The sequence below is a fragment of the Lissotriton vulgaris genome, chromosome 3_1 (genome assembly GCF_964263255.1).
Source record: "Lissotriton vulgaris chromosome 3_1, aLisVul1.2, whole genome shotgun sequence".
Classification (NCBI taxonomy): Eukaryota; Metazoa; Chordata; class Amphibia; order Caudata; family Salamandridae; genus Lissotriton; species Lissotriton vulgaris.
Window position 1 is genome coordinate 2,113,462,543 of NC_141689.1, and position 14,387 is coordinate 2,113,476,929.

General features: G+C 44.8%; 1 protein-coding gene across 1 annotated transcript in view; it reads left to right on the forward strand.

Annotated features, from left to right (window-relative positions):
• CORIN (corin, serine peptidase) overlaps positions 1 to 14,387 on the forward strand; it is a 1,855,778-nt gene that overhangs the window by 1,800,179 nt on the left and 41,212 nt on the right. The window contains exons 19-20 of the mRNA XM_086962682.1: positions 1,991 to 2,165; positions 5,395 to 5,666. Coding sequence (XP_086818808.1) covers positions 1,991 to 2,165; positions 5,395 to 5,666 — 447 coding nt within the window. The remainder of the gene's footprint in view (positions 1 to 1,990; positions 2,166 to 5,394; positions 5,667 to 14,387) is intronic.

Below are 14,387 nucleotides of genomic sequence, written 5' to 3' on the forward strand. Positions count from 1 at the left end.
CAATGAAAATTCTGCCTTTTGAAGTCTGCAATTGCCTTAGCAGGGTTTCTATATATGCGTAAATGTAAGGGATACACAAGTTGCAAACCTATCTACTAAAAAATTATGAACTGTATTAAAAGAAGGGGGCTTACAAGATAGGTGGCTGTAGCAAAAAAAAGAATGATCATGGAAGAAGGAAACTATAGAGAATTTGGAAATGGAAAGTGATGGTGGCGAGTTCATATAGCGCAGAACGATGCTGCGTGTAGTGCTGCTGATTTTGTTCTGTTTATTTTCATCTTACTGACTATTATGTGGTAGTGTTTTTTTATTTCTGTGACAGGCTAGATTATAGTCTGCTGTTTTTGGTGGAAACAGAGGAACCAAGATTACATGCCTAAACCGTCTCTGCAGCAAGAACTGTAATGCTTATGTGCCACAATTAATTCGATCAAATGTATGCAGATTTGGGGGGAAATTGGTATTGTACAAATGAAACTCTAGGCAAAACCTCTGTCTCTGAGTTGTACCGAAAAACATTTGGCTCCATACGAACCTCAGCAGTGCCGGCTAGTAACTTGTCAGAAAATGGCCAATGCCTGCCATGTTTGAGATCTCTTGGTGATGTGTCTCTTCCCGCTCCACCTCACCAATTAAACGGAAAACACAGATTTACAAAAGCGGTCATTATAAAGGCCACGCATTTTTGTATTTCTTAGTATTAGTGTCACTCTTAGAATGCCAAACAAGGTACCAGAGGCAATGTCTCAGTCTTTCTCATAAAATTGGAAGGAGAAGTGGGCCAGATTGAGAAGGAGACCTTTGCAGTTGCTCAGCCAGGAAGGACTAGTGAGCTAGGGCTTTGCAGTCTCAACAAAGGTTCACTGTGTTGGTATGACCTGTAGACACTCCAGATGACCCAAGGTGTGGCCCTTTTTGTGTCCCTTCGGACGTGACAGGACCAAAAGAAAATGGCACTTTCAAGCGGTTAACCAGGCAGTGCCAGAGTGCCCGATAGGCCAGTCCAACACTGGAGGCTCAAGAACATCCTGGACCAGTAGAATCTTCTAGATGGATGAGTACGTGAATCACAAATAGAGCGAGTTACAGTACTCCAACCACATGGATGTGTAAAATTCACAGAAGAATCTTGAATTGGAACAAACAGTGCTAACGCTTTCATTTGGTGTAACATAGTCGAATGTGAATCAACCTCCAGAAATAGATTTGTCAAATCTGGTATCAGGACACAATTGTCTTACCGAATGTCCCTATTCCAAGCCAAAATCTCAGTCTTGTTGGAAGGTGGGTTTTTATAGGTTATATTTTAAAGGAAAACAGACAAAGTGTTACTCTCGAATTCACATGCTGCTAATGCAAGCTTTGGGTTCTCATGGCAGTATTTGCTGAGCATAGCCTGCAAATGTCTTCAGTGTGGATGCCCAATGCACATCCACCCTTCCTATAGTTGCTCAAATTTACAAATAGGTTTACATTAAATTATATTGCATATGGGTGTCCAAAAGATTTTTATTTGCTTTGGTATGTTTCGTATTTTCCCCTAAATAAGTGAAAATTCTGTTCTCTTCAGTTGCACTGATGAAAGTTCGTAAATCGAGATAAGTGTGGATTTCTGTAGGATGTGGGTGAGGTATGTGCGTGTCTTTCTATTTGACTTTACATCAGCAAAGCTGCAATTTTTTCTGGCTAATAAGTCGGTGAGTAGTATTTTTTTGCGGATGATGACTATTGCAGTAGTCATGCCTTGGGTTTGAGATGGCGTAAGGATGATAGCTAGTGATTTTCATTCAGGAGTGGTGATATTCTAGTCAATAGCCGCACATAGTAGTGGGTGAAACATATTTCTAATCAATTGTTGACTTAATGGCGTGATTGTTCTTTGATGTTGTTTGCCTTGGTTTTAAAAGTAGTCAATATTTCTTAAGAGTAGGAAAAACACCTACGTTTGTTGTGTGTCGCAAACACTAACACCCAATTTGTGTGCCAGATTGTGGCCGCCGCCCTGCAGCTCGAATGAACAAGAGGATCCTCGGTGGCCGGACAAGTCGGCCTGGACTCTGGCCATGGCAATGCTCTCTACAGAGCGAACCAAGTGGGCACATCTGTGGCTGTGTTCTCATCGGGAAAAAGTGGGTGCTGACTGTAGCCCACTGCTTTGAAGGGTAAGTACAACGAGTCATATTGATAAATAAGAAACACTTGCAGGAGCAGCACATATTAAATTAGGTAAAACCTTCAATTTAGGCATATTTAAGAGTAAGGGGATAAAAGAGTGTTTGTGGCCTATATTATATATCGATAAATGCATTTCCTGTAATCATTTATGTACAACATAGAAATGTTTTTGCCTCCCACTTAGTGTCTGTGTGAGGCATTTTGGGGACTTATTTCCATTACCGAAGACGAATTTAGAAACGTTGTGAATTCGGATAAGAAGAAATCTAGAGCCATAAACACATATCGAAGCTTATTAATGAGTGTTTATAACCATTTTCAACTGAAATCATGTACTAATGACGACCCAGTGCATTTCTTACTACTATTATCTTGCCACAGAGGTTTCCCATGAAAGGTTTGGGATTATTAATTTGGAAAGTATTTTGGGACATCTGGTTGGCTAGGGTATGCACCCAAGCCAAGCTGAACCCACCAATCAAGTCAGGGCAAGTCGATACACACAAGGGATAACCTGTTATTTCCCTGTGACAGCTTGGTGCAGAGCAGGCAGGCTTATCCTAAGAGGCAATCTGTAAAGTATGTGTGCAACACACACACAAAGCCATATAGTGAAATCACTACAAAAAGATAGTAATTCTTTATGTAATAAATGTAATAAAAGTAATACCAAAACGGCAAAAATCCAATAAATATGCCACAAGATATAGCTTTTACAAGTTTAAAGTGAGGAAACAGTGTTTGAGAATTGGTCTTATGCTTACTAGAATGCTTTTATGGTAATCCGTGCGGGTTCACTTGGGTTTGTGCTGCCTGTATTCGTAGCCCCCGACCACCAGGAGCGTGGTATCAGGGGAACGGGGCAGGGCAGCAGTTCCTGGAATCAATCAGCACAGCAAGATGGCAATCCTTTGCACATCAGCCTTTGCTACAGCGTAGATTCTTTCAGACCCAGTGGTGTAATCATTTGGTACTGTCGGAGCCCTAATACTTGTACTCAAAAGTGACTTTGATGTTGGGGGGGGGATGACTTCAATAGATCTTTATAAAGTGCACAAGGGTCCCTTTCAGCCCAACCCTGGTCTCAGACTACCAGCAGGTGGTAAATCTGTCCTTTGTGTGAGGGCAGGCCACAACCTATTCAGATGTAAGTGTGAACCACCTCCCTCTCTCCCTGCCCAGGAAGGCTACAAATTCAACACTGTTCCACAGTAACACATACCTTTTTGTACTTTTATACAAGTGACAACTTATACATCACATTTCGTTTAAATAGGTATATGGTTTGATTTAGGTGTTTTATTTGCACCTGTCATGTTAAGGCCTCTTCAAATCTCTTGACTCCTTAAAAGATGGAAGCTCACATTTGAGCATATTTGCCACAAGTCGCTATAGAAAATTGAGTAGAGCTTTACATGGGTAGGCACAGTCAGGTTCTTAATTCATGCACTTCTTTAATAATAAAAATCGGTACATGCACTTTGTAGAAGAGGTCCATTTTTTAAACAGGAGAGTACTAGCACTTCTCAGTAGCAATCAGGTGCCCTAAAATAGTGAGTAACTACAATTCTATATTTCCATTTCAAGCACTGTCTATAAGACATATTAATATCACAAGACAGTTTAGAGTATCAGTTAAACATATACTATGTCCTTTTCCATCACCTATGACTGGTTAGAATTTGTTTTTAGAGAGATTGTGCTGCAAAATGCACCATATACCCATCATTTTTTAAAATTATTTTAAGGCTGCCAAACCTACAATGCTCCTAGGAAGGGACAATCAGGCTTATTTCATGGGTACTATTTGAGCATCTGATGATATTTAGAAAATGTAAATGAAAATGATATTTAAGAATGCACAATTTGACTGAAGAAACTTGATCCATCCATCAACGATGTTCAATTTGGATGGGAACTCCAATACTACATGTTAACCCTGTACGCACTCACTCCGCTAGCAGCACAGTGGCTTTAGTGGATACAAATTACGTATAATGTTTACCAGCTGCTATGTTTCAAAATCAGTGCCAGATTTAGCGCTAGCGCAGCAATCTTTTTTTGGCGTCCCACAATGTCCTCCTTCTCAACTGACACTATCACTATTACCCTCCACACATGCATTTCATTTGTTTTATTGCCCTACTCATGCCAGTGTAGGAAGTTGAGGCACTTTACATCAAGCACAAATTATACTGAAACAGTGAATCATGTGTGTGTAAATCAGTGTATAGGAAATGTTACATAAAACAATGAGAATTACAAAGTGTAGAAATCACATGTAATCCTTACAATTAGACAGTATATTTTAAGAGTGTTTGGTTTTGAGAGGCTCAAACTCAAGATTTAAAACATATCACAGTGGTTGGAGTTTAGTTTACTAATATCAATATATTTCTACTAAAATCAAAGGGCCTGATTCAGAAACTGCACTATTGAGTTGGTTTTTACTTCTCAATATTCACAAACTGCACTTCTGTAGTAACATTCACTTTTATAGTCCAGCACTATACATGTCCACTGGTACTGTAACACATCCCATAGAAAATAATGGAGGGAAGGTCTTAAAATAAAACCCAATAGGAAATAATGTTACATTATTTAAAATAGTTAAAAATATAAATGCTAATTTAAGCACCCCAAGATTTGAAAACGATGGGCGGACTACCTGGAACTGTAGTTGGAGCCAGTGCCCCCTGCGAAGGCATCTATGCCCTCTCTGACATAGGGGGTCATTGGGTGCGGGACCAAACATATAGCTATGGGACTCATTTGCTGAAGTGGGCGCTGTTGAGCAAAAGAGACACAGCAGTGGAACTGTGCAAAGGGGGGGGGGTTCAATATGTGTATGTTGCTTTGTTTGGTATAATTTTTATTTCGAGATTATGTACTGTGTTAAGTTTATGCTTTCCCTAAATTTTATTGCTTCTTCTTGATGAGGTAAACATAGGTAGAATGCAAACACCATAAATTATATTGAGGGCAGAGCGTTTAGGCTACTTGTGAAAATAACAATTTCAGGGGATCTGCAAACAAACAGTGTGACTTGACTTGTTATGAGAGATGAATAATTTCACTAAAAGTTTTAGAAGTGACTACAACACTTGTTCTGGCAAAGAACTACCACGTTTTGATGTAATATGATACTTGGTAGTACTTATCTTGCTGTTTAATCGACAACCTTCACACAAAACTTTTTTTTCATTTACATTCTAGGAGAGAAAATGCAGCTGTGTGGAAAGTAATATTTGGGATCAACAATCTGGATCACCCCTCTGACTTCATGCAGACTCGTTTGGTGAAGAGGATTATCCTACACCCCCGTTACAACCGTGCCGTGGTTGACTATGACATAAGCATTGTGGAGCTAAAAGAAAACATCAATGAGACAAGCTACGTCCGGCCAGTGTGCTTACCTGGAAATAAGAAGCTGATTGAACCAGATACCTACTGCTACATAACGGGATGGGGGCACATGGGCAGCAAAAGTAAGCTGAATTATTGAGTATGCTTTGGAAAGATCTGACTATGTGATGATAAATTTATAGTAATCTGTGACAGCAGAGTAGCCAACATTGTTCCTCTTTTCAAAGTGATGGGGATGATATCCTTCGGGTTAGTAGAGAAATGGCTAATACCTTGCCTCTAAGACAACATGCATTATTTAAAGAGTTTGCTGATTTGGCAGATCAGAATTGACTGATAGGCCTCTGTGCTGCCATAAGGTAAACACATTCTTTTCATGCTATCAGTGTTATCAGTAGAGTTTGTACAGTGAACTTTCTTCTTTGACATCATTGTATGGTATGATCAGTATTGGATAGATGTTTTCTTGTGACCCAGATGATCTCCAGACAGTAGGAGGACCCAAGAAGAGACAGCTAATGTTGATCCTGGCAAGTACCTGAACTCATAGTGGTTGAACAAATGATAAATAGGGTACTCCATGTTACAGGAAGTTATGAAACTGAGGGCCTTTGAACTCTTCTAGAAGACAGTTGATCCAAAAGAATGCATACAACAATTCTGAAGAAGAGGGCTTCTTCCACTGCTCTGATGAATAGGTATGTTTAAAGTGCTAGCATACAATTCTTGCAAGGCCCTGAGATGCTGAACATTGTCTATGTATTGTGGCAACGGGATACCTCACATAGGGCCCCATTAGGAAGGCGGTGGATCGCCCTCAGCAAAGACCCCCCGCAATATTACTATGTCGGGGGGGTCCGCGGCAGACGGAAAGACCGTCCGCCGCTTTTCTGCCCGGTCGACAAGTCAACCGGGCAAAAAAGGGTTCAATATGGTGGCGCTGTCTGTTAGACACCGCCAGCCATATTAGTATGTGTGCTGGGACATGCCTTTCCGTGGCGCCATTGCCGCCACGTAAAGGCTTGCGGAGTCTGCCTGCGGGGGCCAGTTGCGGGCCCCCCAGGGACTCCGGGGGGGTGCAAATGGGGGGTACCTATGGTACACCCCTGCAGTTCCAGCAAAGACCCCCCTCCCCGCCATATTACTATGTCGGGGGGTCCGCAGCGGACGGAAAGACCGTCCGCCGCTTTTCCGCCAAGTCGACCGGGTGGAAAAGGGTTCAATATGGTGGCGCTGTCTGTTAGACACCGCCAGCCATATTAGTATGTGTGCTGGGACATGCCTTTCGGTGGTGGCATTGCCGCCACGTAAAGGCATGCGGAGTCTGCCTGCAGGGGCCCCCAGGGACTCCAGGGGGGTGGACATGGGCGGTACCTATGGTACACCCCTGCAGTTCCATGCACAACATGGCAGGCACCGCGCGGTGCATGCCTTGTTGTGCATGGAACTGCAGGACATGCCTTTCTGGCATCGTGGTGGGCAGTGCTGAGTGCACCGCCCCGCCACAATGTCAGGAATGCAGAATGCGCCCCCCACTGTGGCGGGTGCTGCCTAATGGCCCCCACAGGACCTCCGCCCTTATGGCGGGCGGTCCCATTTCATGATAGGATGGTGGGTGGACAAAGTCCGCCCGCCATCCTAATTTGGCCCATAGTCTCTGATTATAAACGACCTCTTTTTGCATTCCAACATGAGTCCTCACTATGAACCCTCTTGTTTGCTCCAAGACGTCCCACTTGGAATCTGCCTTGTAATCTAAACATGTCAATCTGAGCATGAAACGTAGGCTGGCAGCAGCCTCCGTGCCTTAGAAACGTGGATGACAAGTCTTGTCCATTACCAGCACAAAGCCTTTAGCCATTTCCCCAGTAACCCTTCAACTCGAAAACCTCATAGATATGCTACTGGACAAAAAGGGTGGCCTCTCTGGCAGTCCAAAGTAAATTTCTCTCCCGCTTAGAAAGGTATATTTTAGAGCACAAGCTCTTGAATTTTAGGCCCTTTGAGCATGGTGCAAATTTAAATCTCATCCTACTTTTCTATGTTTAATATTCTGTATCAGCTAATAATTCCTTTTCTGATCCCACATTATTTTTTAAACTTTGTCTGGGCTATACCATTCCTTTTCTAGACCCGATCATACTATTTATTGTAGCATCCACTAACAGAAAACAATTCTCCCTGAATTGGTCACTACACACAGCAGCAACAATTCAATTTGATACTAGGGAAATTCCATGTGTTGTAAGGACATTTTTCACCGAATTTGCCGAGAAATAATAACACTAACTAATCAGGTTAAACAATAAAGCCATCAAACTAACCTGAGCTCAACTTCCTTGTAGCTAAGCACAGAAGAGACAGTCTTAACTTAGGGCAATGTGTAAGGTATTTATACAATACCAAAACAATTATTAAGTCAAAATCCCTTACAATATTTATCCCAAACTGATTTAGAATAATATAGCAAAATGACATGAAACTGACAAAAATCCTATCAGATGAACAAAAGATGTGAATTTTTTAAGTTTTAGGTAATATAGCCCCAGAATGCATTAGGCACCAATGATAGCCTATGTAAGTGGAAGACTGGGACCAAGGTGCGATATGAGGCCTACCGCGAGGGATTGCAGGTTGGATAGCCCAAGCTGGTTTGTCCTGGTCAAAGACTTCTGACTTAAGGCCTTATTACAAGTTTGGCAGTCCTTGGCTGGGACTACCGCAGTCCTAGGAAGACTGCCTAGCCCATGGTGCACCCGCCCGCCGGATAACAAGTTTAATCTAGGGTGGGTTGGCTGTGCTGCCGCCGTCTGACAGTGGCGGTATGTTTGACTCATAGGAGAGCCTAAGATGCATACCCCCATCCTGAGAGAGCCTGCAGCACGTTCCTGCATGGTGTGGCATGCACCATGCTGTGCATGCCACACTGCATGAACGAAGGTGCAATTCCAGGAGGGCAGGACATTTGTCAGCCGCACTTACCCCCATGGCCAGATTTGGAAAGCTGCATTTCCGCCGTCCTTTTCATGGCAGGGTCCTAGCCATGGAATGGGTGGTTAAAAAGGCAGGTTGAAATGTGCTTGGCGGTGCGGGCATCGGCACTGCCGGCATATTCAGGTCCTTTGAAGACCGCCGCCACAGCAGGATCCTTGCTCCCGGCAGAGGTCTTGTCCCATCTCCACACTCAAAATAGGGCAGACTGATGGTGGTGGTGAGACCACCACCGTGAGTATGGCGTTCCCAGGACTGCCACACTCGTAATAAGACCTTTATTCTTTTTTATAGAGCACAACATCCTCCTGTGGGGCAAGCCTGAAGCTGTGTCTGAGGAAGGTGTATCAAAATTGGAGACCTTTGCTGAGTGGTCCCTTTGATGACTTTGGGGGTGTTGCAGGTACAAAACATTTCTAAGTCCCAACTTTTCAGGCTTTCTGAGCAGCTCCTCTGTGTCACTATCACTCCCAGGACCTCACGGACAGCTCTTAGGGAGCAGGTTCAGTCCTTTAGAGCTCCACTTAGGTTAAGGCAAGCCAGGGTGAGTTCTTTTCTGAGATTGTCCAGAAGCTGTTCTGAAGATAGTTCCCTGGGGTGCCATATTTATGACTGGCACTAGCCAGTGGGTAGGTAAGACACTACCGAGCCATTGAGAGAAAAGGTCCCGGGGTGACCTTGCCTGCTTTTTGAGCTGTTCCTGTTCACCCCACTGCAGCCAATCCCACAGTGGCCATGAGTTTTAAAATCCAAGCTGGGGAAACTGTTTCTGCCTTGAGCAGAGCTTTTGTGACCTTCCAGAGCTGTGGCCAGGAAAATGAGCACTACCCACTATCAGGTGTCCACTCCAAACCAATTCTGGGGTAGCTTCCTTCCCAATGGGTTTGGTGCCAGCCTGGCCGGGGACAACGGCTCGCCTTCTTCAGGTTTCATCTTTCATTTACTTGTTAAAGGGCAGTCTCCCTTTACAATTTAATGCAGTTCTTGGGTCCACCCTAAATGGTCTATCTGCAAGGGGAAGGAAAGCACATCCCCACACCCAGGCCATTGTTCCTTCTCTGGGAGTAGTTTTCACACCTCGTTACTGCTATGTACTGTCTGGGAAGCTGCTGGAGAGCTAATACAAATTAGAAACTTTCTAAAGTAACATTTTTCTACATAATTTTGAAGAATATAACTTCCCTGATGATTTAGACTTTTAATAAATATGCAAATTAATCTTTGAATTAGCTGTTTCCTGTCAGAAGTTACAGATTAAAATTTACAAACGGTACTTCATCATTTTATAAGATCCAGCAACAGCCCTGCCAGTGAAAACATCTTTTGGGGGCTAGTCAATGAAGGAACATGCTAACTTTAAATTTGCAAATGTTCCACTTTTAAATATTAGGCACCCATCCTTGAGAGCAACAAGATGGATTTAGGAGTGACGTGTTAATATTTAAAAGCAGAGTTTCCCGGTTGTCAAAATAGGTTATTTTGACAGCAAATTTTAAGGCTGCTGCAATCAGGCTACATATGGTAGACCCGGGGTCATGCTTTACAGGTCCCCACAGTAGGTATTGCAGTCCTTGGGTGGCATTTAACTTTCAGGATTAAGTGCATTTTCCACACCATACGCTGCGGTCTTAGCCAGGTTAAATATGTCAATCAGGGATAAGCCAATTTAACCATTAATCAATCAATCGGGAGATTGTAAGTGCGCTACTCACCCGTGAGGGTGTCAAGGCACTGGGGACGGGGGAGTCATCAGACCCGTTTATCCGAAGAGCCAGGTCTTGAGGGTCCTCCTGAAGGTGTTCAGGGAGGGGGCGCATCTGATGTCTGCCAGTAGCTCGTTCCAAGTTTTGGCTGCATTGTAGGAGAAAGATCTTCCACCTGCTCTGGCTCTGTGAATGTGTGGGGTTTCGGCCAGTGCAAGGTTGGCAGATCAGAGATTTTTTTTGTGTACATGGAAGTTGATCCTGTTGTTGAGGTATTTGGGTCTGTTGTTGTGTAGGCGTGATAGAGGATCTTGAATGTGACTCTTTCCTTCATGGGCAGCCAGTGGAGTTCACGTAGGTGTTGGCTGATGTGTTTGTGCCGCGGGTTGCCGAGGATGAGTCTGGCGGCGGTGTTCGGTATTGTCTGTAGTTTACGGAGTAGGGACCTTTTGATGCTGGCGTAGAGCGCGTGTTGAAACCATGTTTCAAGAGAGAACACAGACACTTTACTCCTGTTTAACAGGGGAAACAATGCGCAGAGTTCTAGGCCCAACAAAACACAGGGTCCAGAAAAAGGTGGAACATCTGGGGTGAAATAGCAGAAAATGCAGATTTCCTAATATTTCTCTATAGCAAAATACCTTACTTTCTTTTAACTTCCCATACCATAACACCAAGCCCTATTTTTTTAACAAATAACAATTTCTATTAACAGCTTTATACTGGAACATTCAGACACACGGAATGTACAAACAAGAAAACTGTAGTACTGAGATTATTTTGGACCAACACGACTGCCCGGGCGCATGCAAGACGGAAATGTATCTATACCGTGCCAGCCAAAGCTGTACCCAACAGATAACATTACCAGCATTTTCTAGCAGTCTGGTACTGCTCCACACCAACCCCTGCATACTTTTTGAGTTGTAAATGCTGTACACCTTGCACTGTTCCAGCATCCTTCATTGGACCTGTCCACTCCACTGCTGTTTTCTTTCGTTTAGACTTCCTGTGAACCAAATAAAAGACTTCCCAATTTGAAGTTGTTCAGTCCCTGACCAAGACCATCTCTGAAGTCTATATACAGAGTCAAAACATGTCAACACATTCAGAAAGGTGCAAAAAGAAGGATACAACATTGACCTTAATTATGCATTGTTGTGGTAAAAGGTTCTCATTTTATCTAACTCTATACTGGTGTTTTGTACGTAACAAATAAAGTGCCTCATTTTCAATATTTTGACGAATGGCAGCGCAGGAAGCCTTCCTACTGCGGTGTCGTACATCAAAAGTAAAGGGCAGGAATGTGCCTTATCCACAATATACAGCACATTACTGTCCTTTCCCGTGCGCTGGTGCACAATGAGCTTTTGTGCACCAACGCAGGTACATTTGTGCCATGGTGTAAGGGTGTCTGCATTGTTGGGGTGATTGTTTTTTTGCAGGAAGAGAAAGCTTCCTGCACAAATACAATAACAAGGTTTTCCTCTTTCTATGTGTGCTGCAGAATGCCTGCATCCTGCTCTTTTTAGTTCGGTCCTTATGTAGCATCTCACCCGGAAGTCGGTTATCAGCCATCAGGGCTTAATTTGAGCCGGGGCTTGCCGGTGCTTAGCACCGGCACCTAATTATGAGGGCCGGGTCTATGTCACGGCAGCCGCGGCATTGATTAAATGCACCTGTGACTGTAAATTAAAGTCTCTAGTCGTGACTACTCGTGCGTTAAATAATGCATTCCGACTCCGAGTGTTAGTTACTGCGGGGCCGGCCGCCGGGCTCGTTGAGACTGACAGATAGTCTTAGTGTGGGGGGGGGTGACGTGACGTGAGCCAGTCCACTGCACTTGTTGTTTGGATTCTTGTCAGCATCACGTGAGTAGTAGGTAGTCTAGTCCTACCTTACTGTCTCTGACTGTTCAACTTCTTCAAAACTTGACTTTGCCTGCCAGTTGCAGGCAGCAGCGGGTCAGGCCGCCACAGGGTCGAGTCGCCATGCCAGGGCCCCAGTGTGGGTGGGAGTCTGTTCTTGTGCTGGTTGGAGGACAGGGCAGGGCTTTGCTACGGGGGTGGGAGCTGTGCGTGGCAGAGGCAGCCACGCATGCGCAGATGCCAATGCACACTCATTTTCGCTGGCTGCCCGCCCCACCCCAGCATGCCCGCACCTCCTCACCAGCAGCAGCGTGAGGGCCGGCAGCCATCCCTGAGACCAGTCCTGCTCCTGCCTGAGACGAGACCAGTGTGGTGGTGGTGACGTAGCAGGAGTTGGGAGCTCAGTCACTCTCTGGACCAGTGCTCCTCAGCAGGTGAGGGCGAGGCAGGCAGGGCTTAGCCGATGCTGGGGGGCCCTGGCTGGCTGGTGGTACTGGTAGCCAGTGTAGCATTACTGGTGCTGGTGGGTGGTCACTGGTGGTCAGTGACTGAGACTGGTGGTGACACTGACGTTAACTTAGGACCGATACGATAGGCGGTGTAGTAGTAGGCCGGCCCGGCCGGTGCCATAAAAAAAAAAGTTGCGCAGTTGAGGCCTACCTACGGTGGGACAGACTGTAATAGTAGGCCGGCCCGGCCGGTGCCATTAAAAACAAAGTTGCGCAGTTGAGGCCTACGGTGGGACCGTGGGTCACGTCAGTCACTGGTTAATGTTGTTTTTGATCCCCGCCTGGTTTGATCATCGACGTCATCGTCATCAACGCGATCATGTTGTTGCCAGAATGCCAGTGCACTGCAGTGGGCAGTAGTGCCCAGGAAGTGGCTATTTATTAATGCGCAGTTGCGGCAGGGCTGGTGGATACAAGAAGAATGATATGGGAATGTTTATTTATGGGTTTTGCATAAAGCTGGTTTCATCATGCTTCCACCTGCCGTTGCTGATAAAGTAAGTGTGCCTACAGTGAGGGGCATAAAATCATTTGACTGAGACACTGCGGCACTTTGGTTAAACACATGCAGCGCTGCATCGCCTATGCCAGGAGCGATTATTTTATGGTAATTAGTTGCAGCGCGCTGAGAGCCGAAGCCACCGGCGGCTGAGACAAGTACCGGGCAGGGACATAGCCCTTGTGGTTCAGTAGTCCACAGCACACTAGTCGAAGTCACTGTGCAGCTGCTGCTTCCCGGGTCGGCGTTAGCCAGGGAGTCATTTGGAAGTAAGGGTGTGCGTGTGATATCTCTCACTCTGCTTTCTTATTCGTTTTATAATGCTAGCCTATCTCCGGGCGGTGTCACCTCCCAGGGACAGCTGGATATATTCTCGGTGGTGAGGGATGAGTGGCAACCGGCGCAGATATACTAATGGGAATTTTACCAATGCAGTCACTCATAGTTTACTTCCAATCATTCCTGCTGGCAATCATTATGGCCGAGAACTCGGTCTGTGTCAGTAATAGCAAAGGCAGACTCGGACTGCTATTACCTCTTTCTTCCAGATCTCACCTTATGCGCGCCAGGGGCTGTCACTGTTTAAAGCCAATGCCTGCCCACCCTCCTCCACCCACGCACTGGTCACCAGGTCACTAGGCATCGAACGATTCCTGCTATTGTGTTGCTAACACGGTCCTCCTATCCCTGATCCAAGGCAGTGTTTCACGAATTTCACGTGCTGTGTGGTAAGTACAGAGCTGCTCATATTACCCCAAACAATTACGAGATGGAGTCAGGTGCTTGCATTTTCTTCGTGGTGATGTACGCACCGAAATGTAAAACAAGTGTTGCTTCTTGAAAAATGAAAGTTTTCTGTGCTGATAAATGGAGTACGAGTTAATTTTATTACATATGGTATCAAGATTACAGTCTGGGCCTGTGATTTTTTTCCCCAGGTAGTAGCGTATTTTAGTATCTACATGCAAATCTGTTTTAAACGGTGGGGACCCCTGATCGTTTAATTGTTCACTTTAGCTACAAATATATTAAGAATTGAGGTGCATTTTCAGAGTCCGTGTGACCTCCAGCCCCCATGAGTTAGTCCGCTGCAAGACTGGAGTATTAACAAAAAGTGAGTGTGCAAGAAACGTTAATAAAGTTCTTGTAAGGAGTTCTGCTGTTTGATGTTTGATGTTTGTGGTGTTTTATATAGCGCTCTGTCACTCCAGGGAGCATCCTGGCGCTTCATTTTCATTGCTGACCGGTAGTATGATGTTTTGACTGTGTTTGG